This window comes from Parasteatoda tepidariorum, chromosome 11, assembly GCF_982258835.1.
Source record: "Parasteatoda tepidariorum strain Cologne lab strain chromosome 11, Ptep-v5.0, whole genome shotgun sequence".
Classification (NCBI taxonomy): Eukaryota; Metazoa; Arthropoda; class Arachnida; order Araneae; family Theridiidae; genus Parasteatoda; species Parasteatoda tepidariorum.
Window position 1 is genome coordinate 62,053,739 of NC_141765.1, and position 23,567 is coordinate 62,077,305.

General features: G+C 30.2%; 1 protein-coding gene across 3 annotated transcripts in view; it reads left to right on the forward strand.

Moving 5' to 3' along the window:
• LOC107446649 (uncharacterized) overlaps positions 1-23,567 on the forward strand; it is a 124,129-nt gene that overhangs the window by 80,378 nt on the left and 20,184 nt on the right. For all 3 annotated transcript variants that reach the window (XM_043043937.3, XM_043043936.3, XM_087154641.1), the window contains exons 4-11: positions 937-1,218; positions 4,755-5,192; positions 9,151-9,285; positions 13,285-13,484; positions 18,149-18,286; positions 19,626-19,726; positions 21,083-21,377; positions 22,158-22,377. In XM_043043937.3, coding sequence (XP_042899871.2) covers positions 937-1,218; positions 4,755-5,192; positions 9,151-9,285; positions 13,285-13,484; positions 18,149-18,286; positions 19,626-19,726; positions 21,083-21,377; positions 22,158-22,377 — 1,809 coding nt within the window. The remainder of the gene's footprint in view (positions 1-936; positions 1,219-4,754; positions 5,193-9,150; positions 9,286-13,284; positions 13,485-18,148; positions 18,287-19,625; positions 19,727-21,082; positions 21,378-22,157; positions 22,378-23,567) is intronic.

Below are 23,567 nucleotides of genomic sequence, written 5' to 3' on the forward strand. Positions count from 1 at the left end.
ATGCCAGGCCGCAACTTTATCAAAATTTTATTTACGACTCTTTTATCTTTGAAGGAACATTAAATATTACTGGAAGATTTTTTCCAAGTTGTACAAAACGAAAGTATTGAATTACAAATTAAAATAGGAAGTAGATTTTTAAAAATATTTAATTGCGTATTAAAAAATTCGAGCTACAATGACTTGTGCACCTAAGTATTAAACAATTAATGTGCAACAGATATCTAATTGTTAAGATATAAAACTTTAAAAAGGTTGGTATTAAAACTTACAGAGTAGCACACAAAATGTTCAATGAGAAAATTGAGGTTTGTCTGCTGTAACTACCAGAGAATAGTTATTTACATTTTAAATTTAAAATTTACTAATGTGTGTGTAAATATTTTCGTCCAAAATGAGTGGTTTCAAAAAGTTAAATCGGATAATTTCTTCGAGAAAATTTCTGATACACACATGCAAAATTATATTCTCAAAAAATACAAAAAAAATGAAATAAAAAAGAGCAACATACACAATTATTTTTGTATTTAAATAAATATTTTCCTTGGTGCAAAACGTGAGAAATAAATTTTTTTCACCGTTGGTATGTTAAATTTCACAGAAACGAAGAAATTAAGTTTTTATTAACGAGAAAAGTATTTTAAACCCATACAGATTTTTTACGAAAATTGTCCTAAAAAAAATGACAATATATTTTAGTTCGCAGGCCGCAAAAAAAAAAGCTCCGAATGCGGCCCCCGGGCCACCAGTTGGAAACCACTGATCTAAATGAATGTTTTAAGTAAAAAAAGAAATCGGATTGGCCAAACCTCCCTTATGTTTAAGTCCGTCATATTTCCCTTGAATGTAATTCCTTTGAATATTTTTAAACTGTGCTTGAAAATTTACAAGATTGTATTTTATAAATTTAGTTTCACTTGTTTTTGTGTATTACAGCTCCCCAAAATGTTACCATCAGTAACATAACTTCTGAATTTGCCACTGTTTGCTGGAATCCACCGATGTATGGAAATGTACTGGGATATGTTGTGAAATATTATCCATTTGACAGCGAAGCAAAATTTTTTTTTAACATGACAGTTGTTGGTTCTTCGGGAGATTGTAAAGTACTTACTGAACTGATAGGCAATACTGATTATAAAATGCAACTGTATGCATGGAATGAACAAGAAGACGGGCAAAAGTCGGAGATCTTTCATTTTCATTCAGCAGTAAATTGTAAGTTGAAATACAACCCAAGAATTTATAAGTTTTAATAAATTTAGAAAACGAAATGATTATCCGATGTATAAATTTGTGTCAAAGAGAATTTTTTTTAGATAGAAGAATTTCTGATGTTAAAAAATTTTTTATCCTTTAATTTTCATTTTCTTTTATAATTTGCTTAATGTAAATATCGATTCATACAGAAGAATGAAACTATATATACGCCATGAAACTATTTGCATTTCAATTCATAAAAATTCCTTAAATCTCAGAAAATGATATCGATATGAAAATTTCTTTAGAAAAATTTTTAATATCCAAAAAAATTAGTTTTTTTTTATTTTAGAGATGCCTATAAATAATTAATTAAAAAAATTTTTATTAAATTAGGAACAAATCTTTTATTTGTCATCGAAGAAATCGGCAGTTTCATTTTTCATTTTTAAACGTTTTTAGTTAAATCAAATCTTCAAGCTCATTATTATTTTTTTAATAAAATTCGTTGCTATTGTTTTTATTGTTAAGCTAATTATTTAAAAAAAATATTATGCGCGAATATTGTTGACTTAACTGTTAATAAGACACTCCGTAATTCAGATAATATTTTTAATATTATCTGAATTACAGAGTGCCTCAAGAATGTCATTACGAACTTTTAAGTGATGTAGCATTACATTATAAAAATTGAGAATCGCATAGCCGTAGAATTGAGAATTGAAATATTAAAAGATTTCTGTCCTTTATTTTCATCATCATCTATAATTTTTTCTATGCAAGTATCGATCTATACAGAAGAAATCTGCACGGCATGAAACTATAGGCATTTCATTTCATAAAAATCCACTAATACTCAAAAACTGATGCTGACATTCAAAAAATTAATTTTGTTTCTAATTTTATGGATTCCTACAAATAATTCATTTTGAAATATTCATAAAAAAATAAATTTCTAAGCATTAGAAGTGAAATTTGAATTTTATTGAATAAAATTAATTTTTACTTTTTACAAATACGATTGCGAAAATATTTAAATATTAAATAGCAAAAAATTATTTTTTCATATGGTAAAAAAAAAATTTGTTTTTAAGGATACCTTACTTCTTTGAAAAAATAGAATTTAATATTATATGAAGAATAAAAAATCTCTCTAGTTATTTCAAGCAAAACATTGCTATTGAAGATGTATTGCATCCTTCAAATTCAAAAAGACTCAAAAATTCATAAAGTAATTCTAAAATAGCATTTCACAACAATTATTTATTACTAGCGTATTGATAATCATATTGAATCTGTAATGATAATTTAATGTTCATATAGAATATCTAAGTCATTAAAGTATTTAAAATCCCTTGTTTAATGTTTATTATTATACTATTCAATTATATTTATTACAACTCTTCCAAAGAAACTTATAAATGTGCCTATTAATTACATAAATTTGAAAAACGATCTTTAGTAAATAAAAAAGTATAAAGAACAATGCAAAAAATCTCTCTAAATGTAATACACTTTTAGTATAAAAGGTAGGTAATTGCCTATTTAAGGTTAGTGCATATTTTCGAGTTATTAAAAGGCTAACGTTACAACGCAAACAACAAATGTGTTTCTTTTTCTGCGTGATCATTCACCGTTATTATAGAGTTATTTAAGGTACTGCAGTTTAACAATACGTTTTTTTTAAGCAAATTACTCCTACGACTGACGTTTTTTTTTAATTAAATTAATGACAAAGCTTTTATTTGTCATCGGACAAATTAATTGACAGTTTCTTTTTTCATTTTGACACCTTTTTGGTAAGATCAATTTACTTCAAGAAGCGTAATAATATTATTTATTTATAAAGTTCATTGCTATTGTTTTGAATGTTAAACAAATTTTTCGAAAAAATATGTACGATTAGTGTTTATTTAACTGTTAAGAAGGCACTCTGTAATTCAGATAGTATTTTTAATATTATATGATTTACAGAGTGTCTCAAAAATGTTACGACGAACTTTGAAGTGATGTAGCGCATAAGAAATGAGAATTGCATAGACTTTTGAACTGAGATTTGAAATGATCGAAAATGTCAGGAGAAAATTGTAGCAGATGTATAAAATCTCAAAGGACACGGGAGAGTGATTAATTGAAAATATTTATCGGACATCACGATTACAAATAGTGTAATAGATCAATACAGTGTATTACGTTGTAATAGATACTCTAAATCGGAAGATATGCATGCCGGGCACAGTCGAACACTATGATTTCTTTTATTGTTTCTTTGCCTAGTAGTCTCAACAGGTTTGTGATACATAGCTTATGATGATAGCTTTTAGAACCTCCAACAACAACAACAAAATCAAGGCTTGATTTAGGCACCTAGCAGCACCCACATAGAGCTGCTAAGTGCTCAGTGCTGTCCAGCTATCACAAGAGCCTTGATGGTGGTTACTGTGGTTACGAAGCTCATCTATTCAAATAGGGATGTGAAGTTAACAGTTTCGCATTGATTTAGGTTGATAAGAGTCATATAATTTCTACGATACCATAAGAAATGACTTTACCCTTGCTTAATAATAGCAAATAACTTCTAACTTTTGGTCGAGAGGAGTTCTCATGATAGTTGAATAGTATCATTCAAGTAGTGAGATGATTTCTCAGTTCTTATGATGCTTTATGATAAAAATTTCTAATTCTCAATTCTTATGATATCACAATGCTATTGAAATAACCTATAAGAAAATCAAAGTTTTTTTTTCTTTTAAAAAATTTACTTGATTGACTAGTTTGTTACCAATTGCAAGTTTGACTGATAACAACAGATTTGAAATTAGCTTTTTTAGTTATATTAAGTTTTTCTCCCTCAAGGGGAATTCATTCAGAAAAGCAAAAGAACCATTGAGCGAGATTTCTTTTAAATTTTATTTAGTTACATTTTAAAAAGGTGTGAAATGTATGCATATGGTAAAAATGATCCATATGTATACAAAATAAGAAGGATGATAGTTCAAGCAATATTTACCATTGCACATAGAGTCAAATTCTACTCTGAGAGGCAGAAAAAAGTAGTGACCTCTTACTTGGCTTTCTCACACCTACCTAATCTCAACCCAACAGATTATTTTCTTTTTCGGAAGCATGAAATCTATAGTGTACGAAACGCCTATAAACTTAGCAGTAAATCTCATTGCGAGAAAATTGGTGCCACAGATAAAATTAAAGCAACGCCAGGAATCTTCGAGAGAGTGCGCCAGTCGTTCCTTCAATGTTATGAACGACGCGCGTGTTCACCATTTTGAGCACTTTCTGTGAGTTTTCTTTTGATGAGTCAATCAGATTGTGTAACATTTGGTATAGTCCATTTACTTTCCCAATATTTTTATTCTGATAAAAATTTTAATTTTACTCTTTTTTTTGCCAATCAGATTGACATTTGATACTTTCATACAATGTTCCATTGAAATTATTGTATAGATGGGTATTATTACCACTACTTTTTTGTAAAAACATTTTAGACTCATTTCGCAAAGTTATTAAACTTACCTCTTTTTCAATTTGGTTTTCAGGGTGTAAAAAAGTAACTTGTGAAACTGGTTACTGTACCCCATTGAATGAAGAACCTTTCTACCACTGCGCTTGCTTTTCTGGTTATTATGGAAATTCTTGCGAGTTCTTTGATCCATGCTCACAAAACCCATGTGAAAACAACGGAAAATGCCTCAATACAACTCATAATGAATATGTTTGCATTTGTGCTGAAGATTACAGTGGGCCAAATTGCCAATCTTATAATCCATGCTTACGTCGCCAGAATCCTTGTGAAAATGGAGCGACATGTGAAATGACAACGACCAGAAATACATATGTTTGTGTTTGTCCAGAAGGATTCTATGGGAGGAAATGCAAATTCAGAGACCTTTGTGCATCCAATCCATGCAAGAATGGAGCTACTTGCAATAAAACAGAAAACGAATTTTCATGCTTGTGTTCACCAGGATTCATGGGTGAGTGAAATATTAAGAATTGATTAATTGATTTTTAAGAATAAAATTTTTATATTCTCGAAAATAAGTATCCTTAAGCATTCAAACACTTCAGTAGCATATTTATCTGGGAGCCGACCTGGTAACCGAGTGGTTAGCGTGTCTGACTGTGGAGACGCTGGTCGAGGGTTCAAATCCTGCTCAAAGCATGGATGTTTCTTTCTCTCTGTGTTCTATGTCCTTTCTCCTTTGTGTGTGATTGTGTGAATGTAACCGCCCTATAAACGGGTTTGTGGTTGTGTGACGTGGGTGACGCTGCTCCACCGCCGTGGCTTCGACACAGGTGCCCACTGGGTAACGAGAAGAGAGTAGCAGTTCTGGCATTTCTGTGGCCAATGGTACAACCCCCAAGTGCCCGCCATTAAAAAAAATTATTTATCTGGAATTGCTTTTTTTTTTAGGAAAGGGCAAACCGATATTTTCAAGGCAAACCAATTTTTATAAGAATTTTAAGCGTAAAAAAAATAATAAAAAAAATTATAACTTATTCTCACGCATTTGTATTAGGACAATAGTATATTTTAGCTTATTGTTGTAGTAGAATACTCGAAGAATGGACAATAATATGATAGTTTAATAGTCTCATAATGATGAGTTTAATAGCCTCGTAGATTAATAGGCATGTCACTGCCAATAGCATTAAAGTTGGGACAATTTTCTTGTCGTAGCTCAGAACTTCAAGAAATAAAGAATTGGGTCAAATTTATATCAACCAAAATGAGTGGGAGAATTGCTGAGTTTTAGAACATTGAAACAAAATATAAACATAAATTCAAATTAAAATGAATTCGTTTTTATTTTACCCCTCCCTCTTATCGATAGAACACTACGGTTTCAGTTTCTTATGGCCAATATATTCAAACGACTATAATAAGAAGAACAAACTGAAGATTAGTGATATTTATTTTTGAACCGTCCTTTTTGAAAGGCGCAAAGAAGCTATAATATATTAACAAAAAATAAAACCTGTTTTCAAAAGTTTTTTTTACCACCTTACAGCATTACTCTCGAACAATAAGAAGCTATTATTATACAATATATTTAAAATGATCATTTAAAGGATTATTTGACTGAATATCGTTTTATTCTTTAAACTTAAATATGAAACGGAAATCAACATTTTTATGAAAGAAAAGTAAATAGTATTTTAACATATGTTAACAGGGTGAAGAGAGTAGCAGTAAATTTCTCACGAAAAGAGTTTTCTAAACAACACTTTGAAAACAATTTCCTCACAGTAACAGTTTCATGGAACAATTGGTTTTGTGTAATTTATTTAGATCAATCCTATTTTTTTCACGCTTTGTTACCGAATTAAAATTACAAATTGATGCTTCTAATGACATTTGAACAAGTCAAGCTCGCCAGCCATTGGCTTTTTGCGAAGTCAGGATGGTGCGCCTTCATTTTGACTAGAGAGTACCGCAAGGGTGAAAGTGCACCTTATCTCAGAATCCCACAGATAGTTGACAGCGCCACTCATTCGTGAGGCCATTTCCTATATTTAGACATAGACCTGAAGGTAAGATAGGTAGAGCCCCAACCCACCACAGGGGGGGTATACGGAGATTGAAAGTTAAAATATTACATTAAATATTTTCACTAAAAACTAAAATTACAGTAAAATTTTACCAAATGACAGTGGTGGTGATCAGTTAAAAGTGAATTAGCTAAAAATTAGGGAGATGAAAAACATGATTTAAAATCAAAGGGAAACTAAAAGCACCGGCGTAAATGTCAAGAATTAAAATGATGATAATACTGAGGAAATTAAAGATGAAAATAAAATCACTAAACTGAAAGTCAATAAGAGCTAAAAGCTTGTTTTCTACGAACTTATTGTCTGAGCTTGGAAGGCAAAGGAAATTTTCTCTAGATCCCTGTATCCAATGTAATGCTGAGCGACCAACCACAGAACTCTCGATTCCGTAGATTTCACGAGCACGTACATCGCATGTACTTGGTGGATCTTAGCAGAGTCGAGGTTCGAACCCCGGTCCCTCCTCACCAAAGTCTCATTCTCTAACCACTGGGCTATCAGGGCCCCATACCAAATTGAAGTTGAATTCTATCGCTGTCATAGAGTTTTAAAATTTCAGTTTTCTTTTTCATGCATTTCTTAGTGTTTGCATATTGTTATAACATATAATGCCTGGAAATTATTTTTTGCTAATTTATCAAGATAATATAATTATGTTTGTTAGTTGGCATAATGAACTTTTTTTAAGTTGGTTGTAAGCCCTAAAATCCAACTTAACCTCTCGACTGCGACTCTCTACATTATTTCTAATCTTAACCCTCAAGGAGTTACAATACGGTGATTGTCTTGAAATCTGCTTGTTTTTTGAGCTTTGTTATTATCCATCACCTAAAAAGAAAAAACATATATACTTATTATTTAATTATTCAACTTGTTTTAAATTACTCTATATCAGAGTTGCTTTGACCCCATAGTAAAGAAAGAAAAGTAGCCTTTTGTGGTTTTCAATGAAAGTACAAAGGGATTTTTGATGTTGGAGAAGAAGTAACTTTAAATAAAAGAGATTTTATGCTTTTGAGAATTTATGTATATGCTCTTGTAATGGCTGTATAAGACATATTGTAAATATTACAAGGTTACGTGATAAAATAATGTTAAAATTAGTTAATGTATTCTTGATTGAAAAAACGAAGACTAAATACTCACTATCTTTCTCCTTGACATATAAATGAGCTATAATATTAAGAATAACTTTATTTTTGTTTCTAAGGTAAGTTTTGTGTTTGTGCAACAGTATTATGATATTTAATATAAATTATAAATTATTTATTGAGTAAAATCCTTTCATAAAATTAAATTTTTCGAAGCACGCTGATTTATCGAGAAATTACAATCAGTTTTTCAATCGCTATAGTTTTTATTTCAATTATTTTGTAAAATTAACCCATATGATAGGATGCATCGGCCTAATGTAAAAAACACAGTGATAACAGTTGAAATGATATAAATTAGCCTGGCCAAAGAAGCCTTTAGGCCCAACATTTTAAAAAAAATTCCTTTTCTTAACTCAAACAAAAACTTTAATGTATTATCATTCGCTAAAAATACCCATTTGTTACAAATAATAATCTGAAAAGTCTGCAAATAATTATACCTCCTTTCTTATTGGCTCAAATTTCATAAAGAACAAAAAAATCAGCGAAAGTTCTCCGTTTAAAAAAAAACTCTCATGGTTAATTTTTACTTCTTCTGTGCGATTGCAGTTTGAAGTCTTGTACATAAAAGCATATTAACTTTTAAAAAATTTATTTCTCCTTTTGTAATTAACTTTGTAGTAAACTTTGCTAGTAAACTTTTATCTCCAACTGCTTGCAAATTTTGTATTTTGTAAATTAAATTTTCATAATTAGAAATAATATAATATATCGACTATTCAAACTTTACCTAATTTTTTGTGACCATTATTAAATTAAATAGTTAAGTATTTTTTCAAATTTTAAATACACGGATTTAGATTCGGAGAAACAAGCTTAATAATTGTATGCAACAAGTGTTGATTCGCGTAAATGGTTATGTAGACATTAAGAAATACGCAGAAAGGGAAATTAACATTAAGGAGTACAAACGTTTGACCACCTTTTTTTACCTAACTTGCGAGTTCATATTTTAGGCTACTCCTCTTTCTATTTTGAAGGTCAGAAATTCAAATTTGGTTTGAAAAGATTTATATTTGTTCAGAGAAAACACATTTTTGTGTCGAATTTCAAAAGTTAAAAGCATCATCTGCAGAATTTCATTAGCATATTTAAGGTTAGATACTCGAATTATGAAGAGAACATGATAGTACGCAAACTATTCTGTTTTTTATTTTGTTCACTGCTCTTTACATAAATTGCAAAAAAGAAAAAAAAGTTTATTTTGAATTTTTCTACTTTTTAGGTGAATTATGTGAAATTGATATTGATGAATGTGCTTCAGACCCTTGTTTCTATGGATCAACATGTTTAAATTTAGTGGGGAATTTCACCTGCGTTTGTTCATCTGGTTTTTCTGGTCAGAAATGTGATACATCAGGTAAGAACCAGTTCCAAATTGACTATACTAAAATAACCTAAACCATCAAACGGAATTGGCTAAAACTTCTTCCAGTAGTAAGGGAAAAAAACAGGCCCAGTGCGTAGAAAATTGCCGACAATTTCTTTTTTTTTTTAATCGCTTAGGTACTATCTCAATATGAATTAGCAAAGTTTTCCTCCTCCTGGGAGGTGAGCAACGGCACCTAGGTCGAAGAACATTACTTGAAATAGGGTGATTTGTGGTTTTTTCGAAATATCTTTCACAAACAACGCTCTGCATGGAAAAATAAATACAAAAGCTGTTATTCAAAACACTAAAATGAAATGACTGATTACGAATTAACTTAAACTTTATAGTAAAAAACAATGGTAAGAATAATAACTGCATCAGCTTTTAACAGTTTTACCTGGTATAGGTTCTGCATATGGAATCCTCACTAATTTAAAAGATGTTGCACTATTGTGGGAAAAAAACATTTCAATGATTCTGTTACTAGATTACGAAAGTAGACGGTTGGATATATATGTATATATATAGACTCACAGGGGTTGGTCAAAATAATGGAAACACTACTATACTAATACATTTTTTCATATTTTTCAAGAAATGTTTGAAGAATCATTTTAGAAATTCAGAAGTGTTTACATCAAGTGATTTCTCATACATATCAATGAAAATTAAAGCTTTTAGAGGTTACACTGACGGACAATAAATTACAAACGGAAAATAGTATTTTCAAACACCCTATGGCAAACAATGTAGCAATAAATTTGTAACTTGTAACAAATAATTTGGTTATTATATGTAATAATTTCACAAGATTTCGTAAGTCCTGCTTAATTATTTATGGAGTATGGACATTTTTTACATAAAAAACAAGTTTTTCTGTTTTACGTTTTTTTCTTTTCTTTTTGCTATAACTTTCAACATATTCAATAAAATTAAACAAAATTTTTAGAGCAATATTAAATTACTTAAAAAAAAATTTCGCTAAAATTTGAGAAATATTCGTTGAAAACTGTGCAATTTATCAGTAATTAAAGCAGTTATTTTATACTGTATTATATCATTATTATTATACTGCTTATTATATCAAGGGCGGAATACTTTTTTATCTCATAATTTTTTAAGGAATCGCATTTGGCATATAATGAAAAATGTAAAAAGTTTCAAGCAATTTTCTAAGTAGTTTTTGTACTTTTGAAAAGATACTCAAAATGAGAGAGGTTTTCTTCAAACATTATTTTACATAATGAGACAAAATTGTATAATAGATAAAACCTTACAATAAACGTTCATCCATCAAAATATAACTGTATAAGGAAAGAAAACATGCGAAAGAAAAGTTACTTTTATGGGGGATTATTCCCATCAATTGTTGTGTCATTTTTAATAAATCTTGTTTTAAAGAGCAAAATGAAATTTGTGGTAAACCACTTATCATTTTGAGCTTTCTTTTAAAGAGTACGAAAACTACTCAGAAAGTTACTTTTTAAATTTTTGAGATATTCAAATAGGACTTTTTTTATTGGTTGCTAAATACGAGGGTTGTAAATTAAATAGTGGCAACTTAACCATGAAACTCACAGAAGGGCGGGCATGCGCAAATAAGATATGAGAGCGGTGAGGTGGCACTGTTGTCGATGCGTGCGTAGAGTGCAAAAAACAGTCCATCTGCTTAGAAGGGTAGCTGTTGTGTGGCGTTAAAGTGAGGAGTTTCGTTTCCATCGCTCTAAAGCATGCTTTCAAATGGTGATCAGCGGTCGTGGCTTAAAATCGAGGTTGCCCGTGGCAAAAATGCAACAGAATGCTATCGAGGATTAGTGGAAGCCTGTGGCGCGAATACTTTACCGTATAGGACAGTAGCAAGATGTGTTCAAACATCTCGTCTTTTTTCGTCATTAAGCCTTTTGAAAGCATGCTTTAGAGTGATGGAAACGAAACTCCTCACTTTAACGCCACACAACAACTACCTTTTCAAGCAGATCGAATGTTTTTTGCACTCTACACATCGACAACAGCACCACCTCACCGCTCCCATATCCTATTTGCGCAGCCCCGCCCTTCTTTGAGTTTTAAGGTTAAGTTGCCACTATTTAATTTACAACCCTCGTACAATTCACTACAAAAGTAAAAAACAATTTAAATTTTTTCTGTGTATGCGCAGTATAGAAAAACTACTTAAATTACTTATATCTTTCGCAGTTTTAAACAAATTTTTTTTTAAATTTTGAAACAATAATTTTGTATTAATTTCAAATTGCTCCAAAAATTTTTTTCATTTCATTGAATATTTTAAAATTTATAGCAAAAAGACGTAAACCAAACAAGTTTGTTCAAAAATTTCCATATCTCCATAAATATTTAAGCTAGATTCATGAAATTTCGGACAATTACTGCATATAATAATCAAAATGATTGTTACAAGTTACAAATTTACTGTTACTATTTTTGGCATGGGGTTTAAAAAACACTATTTTCCCTTTGTAATTTATTGTCAGTCCCTCAAGCCTCTAAAAACTTTAAACTTCATTGATAAGTATGAGAAGTCGCATAACCTAAACACTTCAAAATTTATAAAATGATTATCTAAATATTTTTTTGAGAAACATCAAAAAATTTGTAAGTATAGAAATGCTTGAATTATTTTGTCCAACCCCTGTAAGTCCAATACATCAAAATTATCAAATTAAAGAATAACTATCGAACCAGTTTTCTATCTACAAATTTCCTAAAAATATGGGCATATCTTACATTTAAGGATATAAATAATTAAAGAAAATATTCACGCATTTATTTATAGGTTAACTTGTAATAATATTAAATATTGCGATTGTACTTTCGCTTTTCAAAAGTCTAACTATTCTTTGAGAATTTTCGACAAATAATTTGTGTGTTTTTCATTCACTATGAACGTGAGGCTGCAATTTCGAACTTTTATAATAATATTTTACATTCTGCATCGAATAATACTTTGATATGGTAAAATATCTAAAGTATCGTACCTTTTTCTAATTTTCATGTAACAATGAGTATTGTTTATCATTGCATCATTGTCTACATTATTAGAAAAGCTTTTGTTCGTTTGAAAAAAAGTTTTTTTTTCTTAGTATATTTTAAAGAAATAATTCCTAAGTTTTCAACGTAAAAACCTTCAGCCCACATTTTTATGTTCAATGGAAGTTAGATATCACTGCATTTCGCTGAGAACGTCATGATCAAAAGTATTGATCGGCAAAATGCCCATATTGCATATAAATTCGTATTGAAAGTGATAATTTAATATATCTAAACAATTTTACGTCTGGACATCTCTCACTTATTCCCATTGCACTTAACTTTAAGATGTTGCAATAAAAACCAATTTTTCTGTAAAATATGTACTGAAGAAATGACATTTTAACTTTAGCTATCCATAACTTAAAATTCTTATTACAAACATGGGGTACAATTTATCTTTAACAGCTTAAATTTTTGATTCAACTTAACATTTAAAAAAAAAAAGCGCGTCCCATTTCCCAAGAGATAAGGTATTTTAAATTTCTCTGCCTTCTTTTTCCTAATAAGCTTCTCATTTCTAACAGCTTATAAATGTCTGAATTTATTTTTAATCAAATTGTAACTTTAAAAAAAATTGCAATTAACACAACTATATTAATCATTTTTCACCGACCCATATGAACTAGGGAGTTCTATTTTCAAATTAATAACATTTGATTATTTAATTTAAAGAGCTTATTTTGTATTTTTGTATTATTTATTTTCTCCACAAGTATACATATTTTTGAAAATATTTGTAACAACTAAATGATTTAAAAAATACAAGATAGGCTAAGCCAAGTTTGTAAAAAATCACCATAATAGTGTAAAAACTCTCAATGTCCTAGTCTCTTAGTTTAATATTTTTCACTAACTTTTTAGAAATATTTTTAAAAAATATTCCTTAAGACAAATTTAAATACACACCACTAATCTGAGTTACATTTATTTTTATAGTGCAGTGTCCTGCAGGAAGAACGGATACTGATTCTGGAGTTTACTATTGGAATGCGACAAATCATTCTACAATTGCAACAGTAAAATGTCCATTTGGGACTCTAGATACCGCACTTGAAGCTATTGCCTCGAGGGAATGCGTTCTAGATGAAAATAAGGCTTCATGGAGTCCTGTAAATGCATCTTTATGTAAAGGAAAAGTGAGTTTTACCTTCGATTTTTCATATTTTTACCCTTTACTTTAGGGGGAACATTGTAGCAAAATTTTTCAAAATTGGTTTTCTAATTTTCATATACCAAGCGATTCCCGAAAGTTAAGAAATAAACTTGAAAAGAATATCGACGATATCAGTGCACAGAATCAAGCCGTGTTGACACGTTGTGCTACATCAGGAACTCTCGGATTCATGTGTCTCAAATCGGCAAATATCCTTTCTGATAGCGTCCATGTCTTTTTGCTCGTTTGTTACCGTAGTCTTTAATCTTTTCAGTACAGTCGGAGAAAAAAGAAAGATATCACCCAGAATCATTTTCGTTCTAATGATCGGATTTTCACGTACTAAGTGTCAATCTTAATGGTTCTTGGGGTGAAATCAAATATGCAAATTATTTACTTGTCAATTGCTAAAATTGTCAATTACCTAGAAGCTTCGAGTTTTTAACTATTATTAATTAAACCTCTCCGAGTAATCACAGAACATTATAGTTTTTAACTATTATTAATTAAACCTTTCCGAGTAATCACAGAACATTATTTTAATTTTTTTATAGTCTAAAATTAAGTATTTCTCCCTTGAATTAGTCTATGGGTTATCTTAAAATATTCATTTGTGGTAGCGACTTTACTTGGCCGTTTTCAGGGACTATCGCCAAATATATAAATCTTTATTGCGACCCGATTTACGATCCAAATTATTTGAAATTGAAGGGTATCAGGATTGCTAATATGTAATCGAAAATGCTTTATTCAGAGAAAGTACATTTTTGTGTCTCATTTTATAACTTAATTAATAGTTAGCACTAATTAATTATCATATTTGACGTCCCCCCTAGGAACCAATAAGATTGACACTTAGTTCGTGAAAATCCGATCGTTAGGAACAAAAAATATTGAGGGTATCTTTTTTTTTGCCGACTGTACATCGACGTAGTAGAAAGTAGTCACAGTGTGCTTTTGGAGTAAAACCTCTGTATCCCACGCATCCTTCAACGTCGTAAAGATAATTCGCATCGTTTTCCTTTTGAACTTGCTCATCCTCGCCTTTTTTAGTTGCCGGGACGCCGAGTGTACCTTTCGCACTATGATACTTTGACATAGCGTCGTCCACTAATGTCTTCATTTTTTGTGCAAACCTTGATCGATAAACATTGATTAAAGGAATCAGTCATAGTCTTATGACATGGACTCAAGTAGAGCTTGGCGATATATCGTGGCATATCCATATTATTTATTTATCGCCATAACCATATTAAGAATACATTCTCACGATCTGTCGTGAATACGATAAATATCGAAATATATCTACAAATGATAATTCCGAAATATACCGATGTTCGATAAATTATAAAAAAAACGATACTCGATAAGTACCGACTATATCGTGACCCAATGAATAAAGCTCACTTTCGTAAGGAACAGAGAAGAAAACATAATTCGTCATGTTTCACAGTTCACACGGATATTGACAACTGTTGCTTAGCGCTAGTTTTTCTTGGGGGGGGGGAGATTGGCGTTATAATAAATGTATTGGTGGATTTATCTGTTCCAAAATAATTTGAACAAACAGAATAATTAGAACATTAAAGAAGAAAAAAACTAGGAATTAGTTGTTTCCGTTTGAATCTTTGAAAATGAGCTATAGAAAAAATATATATCTCGTACAGTTTTTCTTTAAATCTGACTCCCTCTTAAGAAATTAACTAAACGGAATATTTGTGGGAAAGTAACATTAAATCAGTAATGTATGTAATGTATTTAAATCAGTAATGCTTAATGCATGAACAGTAATTGAATACACTACCCTACAATAATGGGCGAGACACTTTCACATTTTGACATATATTTTTTTAAATTTTTCAAGAAATACTCAATGAATTATTTTGTAACTTTAGAGTTCTTTAGTTCATGTGATTTTTCATACTTTGCAATAAAGTTTAAAGCTTTCAAAGGTTCAAGGGAAAGACAATAAATTACGAAAGAAATCTAGTATTTTAAAACACCCTATGCCAAAAAATCTAGCAATAAGCTAGCAACTTGTATCGATTACTTTAATTGTTATTTGCAACACAGCATAAAATTTCGTAATTCTAGCTTATATATTTATAGAGATATAGACATTTTTATATTTGAAAAAAAAAATTCCTTTCGTTTTTTGTTATAACTTTAAAAATGCTCGGTAAAATTAATCAAAATTTTTGGAGCAATTTAAAATTAAATGCAAAAATTTTATTTTAAAAAAGGTTGAGTAAAACTACACAAGATATAAATAATTTAAAGGAGTACTTTTGTATTGCGCATGCACAAAAAAAATTTTTAAGTTATTTTTTCATAATTTTGTTGTGAATCGTATTTGGCAACTAATGAAAACAGTCTTTTTTGAATATCTTAAAAATGTTAAAAGTTTTGAGCAATTTTCTACGTAGTTTTTGCACTTTTTAAAATAAAGCTCAAAATAATCAGGGGTTTCCACAAATTGTGTTTCGTTCTTGCTGTCTATTTATAAGGTAGTGTCATTTGCAATACTACATGATAAAATTTGTGGAAAACCTCTGATAATTTTGAGCTATATTTTAAAAATAAATTTCAAAGCAAAGTTTTTGCATTTAATTTTTAAATTGCCCTAAGAATATCGATTAATTTTACGGAATATTTTTTAAATTATAGCAAAAAAACGCAAGACAAAACAATTAGTTTTTTTTATAAAATTGTCCATATCTCTATAAATATTAGACTTACAAAATTTTATGCTGTAATTGAAAATAGAATACAAAGCAATTTATACAAGTAACAAGCTTATTGCTTGTCTTTGTGTCATAGTGTTTCAAAAAAACTTGTTTACTTTCTATATTTATTGTCGGTCCATAAAACCTCTGAAGGCTTTAAATCTTATTGCTAAGTTTGAAAAATCGCATGAACTAAACAACTCTAAAGTGACAAAATAATCCTCTGAGTATTTCTTGAGAAATTTTAAGAAATGTCAAAAACTGAAAGTGTCTCTTCTATTATTGAAGGGCAGTGTATTTGTTTTAGATTTTGTTTAATATTTGGTAGCCAGTAGTTAAGATGTGTGATGTGACAACAATGAGAGAAGAAAAATAACCATATTATTTATATTGCAAAGATTGATAATTAAGTGATATTATTAGAATCCTTCTAAAATTTTTAGAAATTACAAATTATTTGTTAACTATTTAAAATATTAAAACTTGCATCCGTACATGCTTAAAATATGCTATGGAGCATCATCCATCTTGAATTATGCTACGCATATATGTTACAGGCAAAGTTTGAAATCCGGCATTGTATATAATGCCTATAACAACCCGGCAATGTATGAAACGATTCCTATTTCACACATTTCCAAGGTATTCCATAGAATGCCTAGTGAGAAATTGACAAAGTATGAAATTCATGTCCGAATCGTTTCGAATGTAATTCAAAATGTCATTCAAGCCTACCATGTTGCAACAAGTAGGTTATTTCAGTTTTTTATATGAAAATTTTGTTTCCCTTAATAAGAAAGCCATAAAAAAAATTTTAAAGGCATTCTCATTATTTTTTCAAAATAACGTTTATATTTTTGAGGAATGCGCTTCATTTATATAATAGACATATCAAGACCTTTTTTCATACTTTACCAATATGTAATAATTCTCATATTAAAGTAATAAAGGAAAGTATGTAATAATTCTCATATTTCATACTTTGCCTAAAAACACCCGGTATTATTACACAAATACCTAGGCATTCCATACAATGCTCGCGTTTCATACTTTGTGATGTGTTTTCAATATTTTTTGAAAACAAAAAAAACAAAAAAAAAAGCTTTAAAAATTTTTAACTTATTATTATTTTGCTAAAACACATTATTATATACGAGAGCTTCCTGTTCAAAAATGCAAAAAGGACGAAAAATATTTGTTTATTGTCTGCTTTCCCTATGTCGAATTTTGGTTAAACACATAAACTTTCCCATCACGAAATTTAGATTAATATTTTCAAAAACTTTAGCGATCGACTAAGTTTAAATTCAAAACTCTGTGAAGCGTTATTTATTATTTTGATTGTGTGCCAGATCACTGAAGTCAAGCATCACTGGCTGCGGTCAGTGTGCGGGTGGGTGACCCACTTGGATCAGTCTGCGTAGGGACCGAGGGTGTGCGGTATTGGTCCTCGTTAAACTGTGCTACCGTAAAGTGCTCGACTTCGCGCGCAGGTCGTTGGGCTACCGAAGCGGGGGTGCCATCCCCTCTGCAGAGGATCAAAATTGTGATCGCATGTCCTCGGATCATCCTCAGGGATGCTTCCCAAACCGTCGCCAATAGCCCATTGTGCAGCTCTAATGCAACGTAAAATGAAACTGATTATGTGCCATAATTTTATCTTCTGTTTTATTTTCATGCCTTTTAAGCAAAATGTAAATTTCAGACAGTTTTCATTTTTAAAATTTCTTCTTGAGATTTAAAAAATTTTAATATTTAAAACAAAAATACATTTTTTATCATCATGATGCTAGATTCATGTTTGTTTCCATGTTGTTTAATTAAATATTTGCAACACTATTTTGTTATTATCATCGTGATGCTATATTTATGTTTGTTTCCATGTTGTTTTATTAAATATTTACAACACTTTTTTATTTAGGGTTTCATAGTGGCCGATGAGTTGGCCAATGAACTGAATTCAATTACAAAAAATCCTAAATATTTGAGCTCGGAATCTTTAGAAGCGGCGTCTCAAGGAATTGAAACTATTTCCAAGTACGCTTCACAAGACAAAAAGGTAAAAAATTAATAATATTTAATTTTTTACTCTAAAATATTTTATTGGCTCTAGAACATTTTATATTATTTAATGATTAGCATTGAACAGCCTATCCTTTTGGTATTTACTGTTGACGATATTTTAACTTCGTTGCCTTATAATTTTGATAGACTTAAGCAGGGGAAGATATATCAAGATTTTTCTTATTGACATTGAAGGAATAAGTTGTATGGAAAATTAAAGCATTTGTTTATTGATTTAAAAGTTTTCAAACAGATGAAGAAAAATGTTAAGACTAGGAATGCTAAGACTAAGAATGCTAAGACTAGGAATGCTAAGACAAGGAATGCTAAGACAAGGAATGTTAAGATTAGGAATGTTAAGACTACTTACAATAGTACTTTATTAACTTAAAGCTTGTTTTTAGTGTGAGTTACTTTAGCTTGTGTTGATTAAATGTATATTTTTATTCAATAGATTTATAATTGATAGATATAGAATGCATTGTAATAACCACCCTTAATATATAATTTTAGATTCTTTGTCAAAATTGAAGTTAAAAAATTAAGTATACACAGAAAGGGAACAACGAAACATAAAAATATCTCTACCTTAATTTAACGAATCATTACTAAAGAAGAGAGACTGAGAGAATCAAAGTCTGTTTGAGTGCCGGAGGAAAAGATTGAAAGGAAATTATTGTTTTAATGACTACATTTGTCTATTTTTATATTTTTTAAAAGTTACTTTTAATTAAAAAAAAATTTGTTTAAAATATTGAAAACAGATTTAAATGATTTTGGAAATTGTTTTTAACGTAGCAAAAAAATATTTTTAAAAATGTTAAAACAAGCAAATATATGTTCTAAATTACCTTTGCCCCCTCATTTTGATTGAGAGGTGTTTTTTTAATTCGCATAGTTCAAAAGATACTGCCGAGTAGAGTGAATATCCGTCATAACTTTATTTATAAAAATTAAATAAAGGTAATTAAAAACATATTTATCATCGTCTTTCGCCGTCAGCATCCCTCTGGCAGTTGAGATCGGTCTCGAAAAAAAGATTTTTTAAGAAAAAAAGATAAATATATCAGTACTTTATCATCTCATCAGACAATATCTCAAATGACTTTTCTGGTCATTCTGTCAATCGGGATATTTTTAGTGAATTGTATTGAAAAAAATTTACAGGGGGTTGATTACTTTCCTAGTCTTTTTTATGCTTAGAGTGAGCAATTTTTAGTAAACAGCAACTAGTGTCGTTCTATAGAAGAGACTTTTTTTTATTCATTTATAAGGACTATTATAAAAATAAACTGTTAATTCTAATTGCCATTTTTTTTTCTTCTCTTTTTTAGCTTGCTGAAGGACTGCTGATGGTCATCAGCAATATAATGGAAGCTAATGAAAGCGTAATTAGGAAAGATGAGAACAATACCTTTAGCACTTTTAGTGAAAGGTAATTACTACTATATATTATAATTATTATCTTTTGGGAGTATTCTTTAGAAAATGTGTTGCGACGCTTCATAAAACAACTTAGTCTTTTGAAGCTGGGTGAAAGCTCAGCTGTGTGAACCTGCAGATACGGGATTCTGTTTTTGTATTTGCTACATTTTCACCACAATTGATGAATTTCGACAATAGGAACACACAATTCTTTCATGCAGCCATAGATGGCAACACCACACATATCACTGCACTATTCATATCCAACCGAATCACTTGGGTGGTTAACTTTAATACTTTCCATCTCTCACGCTAGTTGCAATTAAACCAATAAATAAACTAACTAAGCTACACTCTACAGTTCAGATGTAACTTAACGAAACATGACTCAAATATAACTCAGCTTTTAAATGTTAAGGCAACAAATTACTTTAGGATGCACTGTTGACATCCCACACAGACATGTGTAATACTCACAGCTTCCCACTCAACCATTTCCTTCCCTTCCTTTTCTGAAAAAGGAATATTAGAGTAATGTTGCATAGCGCAATCTAGTTTTTGAGGCTGGGTGGTCGCATTGATTGAGAAACATAACTATTGCCGTGTGAACCGAAATTCGGAATTCTGTCCTTAACCGTCGCTATATACTTGTCACAAAAGAATGAGTAGGCCGGGATAGCCTGGTCGGTAGAGCACTGGGCCCATGTCCGAGAGTTCACGGATTCGAACCCCGCCGGCCGAAGACTCCTCGTGTAGTAAATGGTGATTGATGCACGTTAAATCTGTCGAGCCGCAAAGACCTCCATGTTCCCATAACAAATCAATACCTCTGGGGATATTGGATTGGCGATCGATCGTATCGTTCTCTGATTCAGGTCAAAATTACGATCTGTGGATGAATGAATGGATGTATGAATGGGTCCGCCCTATAAACGGGAGCGACGAATGGGTGTGGCAGAAGTCGAATTCTTGGCCATAGATGGCACCTCCGGAAAATAAGAACAATCGCACCCCTCGACCTAAAACAGGCATGCACAACAACAACAAAAGAATGAGTAATTACCCATACAATTATTTATCGGAATAAGGTCAAACTCAAAAGGAGTAGTGTTTTAAAGCATTGAAAAATTAAAATGTAACCAAGGTTGAACGCTATTAAGATTTGTCATTTTTAGCTGTCATGATTTGCGAGAACATGAGATAAATTTTCATGCAAATTTAAAAAAATACATCATTAAATATATATATGCAATATTTTGATAAAATATAATGAAGCTTATTAACTTGTTTAAATTATGATTATTTCAATTTTAATTGTAAACTTCAATTAAATGACATAATTTTATTTTGTTTTATTTAATTTTAGCGCCCTTCAAATGGTAGATGATTTTGCCTCTAATGTTGAATTAAAACCAGGATCATCTGTCAATATAGTTACACCTAACGTTATAATTCACTCTATGGAATGGTTTCCAGAATTTGAAGAAGATACTGAAAGTGATCATCTTGAGCTTACAGCACCAACAAAAGGGAATGCCGTGGTAGATAAAGAAACTACTGCAAGAGAAGCGCCTGAAGATGGTTCTGAAGTGATGTCCGCATCTGAAAATAAAACAACTCCTCCACCAACTCGGGCCCCCACCCCTTCAGAAAAAGTTCCGGTAAATATGAATCTCAGTTATATATAATTTATTTTAGTGTTACACCGAAGCTTTCGCAGAGGAAGTGCGAGTAAGATGCTCGTTTGGCCAAAAAAGTCAGATATTTGAAATTCGATTTCTCAGAAACTATACGACCAATTTTGCTAAAATTTTGTACTTTGCCAAGTAAAATTATACTCTTTGAAATGATGCAAAATTATACTCTTTGAAATGATGTATACCTTACAATTCAAAATTTCTTTGATTATTATTATTAAATAAAATAATAAAAAATAATAAATATTTAATAAAGGTTATTTTTTGCATGGAACTATCTTCTGACAAACGAATTTCATAATTGTGAGCAAAAATTTTTCAATTAGCTGAAAAAGTTTTCGAGATATAGCGAAATACATAAAAAGTAAAATTAACATTAAAGGGGCAAAAATTTGGACCGCTCTCCTGACCGAACTACTGGGACCATATTCCCCAGATTGCGACTATCCCCTATATTTTGAGGGTCAGAAGTCTGAATCCGTCGAAAAAAGGGAATGTTTATTCAGAGAAATTACGTTTTTGTGTCTGATTTCGTATTTTACAATATCGTCTGCACTTATTAATTAGCATAGTTGAGGTTACCCAATCGAGCCATTAAGATTGAGTTCTAGAACGTGAAGATCTGATCATTAGATCAAAAGTTATTCAGAGTGATCCATTTTTTTTTTCGCACTGTACATTCCTAAAATTTGTAACCCGTTTAAAAAAGTAATGTCTATTAACATGGCCATTTTTTTTCCAAAGGTGTTTCAAGTCTTTGTGCCTAAAGAAGCTTTACAAGAAGCTCATCGGCAAATGGAAGGCAATGTTCGAGTAAAATTTGTCATTTACTACAATGACAAACTGTTCCAAACAAAACAGAACTTAAATCGCAATGAAGAGAAACCTACAGAAAAAGAAATAGCTACAAATGATAAGTCAACAGCTCCAAAGCCTAATAATCAGACAAAAGAAAAAGAAATCAGTAAGTAACTGTAATATTAGTAAGAGTGTGTAGTACATAAAATATTAAGTTTTGCTAAGAATAGCATTAAATAGGATTTGAAATTTACCCTCGCAATTTCATAACAGAACTAATTTTTAAATTTATATCTTTCTTATTTTGATCAATTTAGGCAAGTTCTTGCGCTTTTACAAGAAAACTTCTCTATTTAAATCTTAAAAAAAAAATTCTTTTCTTTTTTTTATGCAGCAATAATTTGAGAGTAAGCATTTCCTGAAACAATTGCTTAACCTTTTCAAGGCCCTATTTATTTTTTACTATTCTACAAATCATTATAAATTTTTAATTATTTTAGCTGAGAAAAATACCGAGATTCGTTTTGAACATGAATGCAATGACCGCAATTTTGGCTCTTCTTGACAAAAATTTGGGTTCAAATTTTTTTCTCTCGCAAAAAGTTAAAAGTTTAATTTGAAATTCATTAAAGCAAGAAAGATACAGCTTATATTATCTCAGTCCAAATAAGTTTCAATCGTGAAATAAAGAAAAAAGTTTCCGGTGTAAAAAGAAAGGTAAATAAAGTTTGCAGCTTAAAAATTCCGGTTAAAAAAGTCTCCGCAAAGAGAACCGAAGATAAAAAAAAAAGTGTACCCATACGGTACTGAATGAGGTTGTACCTTTTTACCGATTTTTAATTTTAAATATTTTTTTAAAAAGCGGATAAAACATTTTTTTTATTTTTATTGTAAGAGTAATATAATTCAGATTAGGTGTGAGAAGTATTTTTCTTTTTTTTTTAAATATGATTTTGAAGGCAGTCTATGTAACATCTCTATTATAAATAAATTTTAAAGTTGAGCTGATTACTTAGTTTAAATTAGCTTACATTTTCTTTCAATTTATAAATTTTTTTTTTTCATTATAAATATATAAAAAAAAGGAGATTTTAGGAGAAAAGGAGAAATTTTATCAATTATAGCATTTTCTTCGGTACATTTTTCCCTGTAGCCTTTTTACTGAGATCTTCTCATTGTGACCTTTTTATTTATTTATTTATTTTCCTATATTGAGCGTCGAATACTTCGTATCCAGTAAAGAGCTGATTCATTATATAAAAATTTCTTTATACTTTTTTTTGTACAAACAATTAGTATAGAATCTTGCATGCGTATTTTGTAAGTTATGTCATATTATACCATAAATTAAAATCA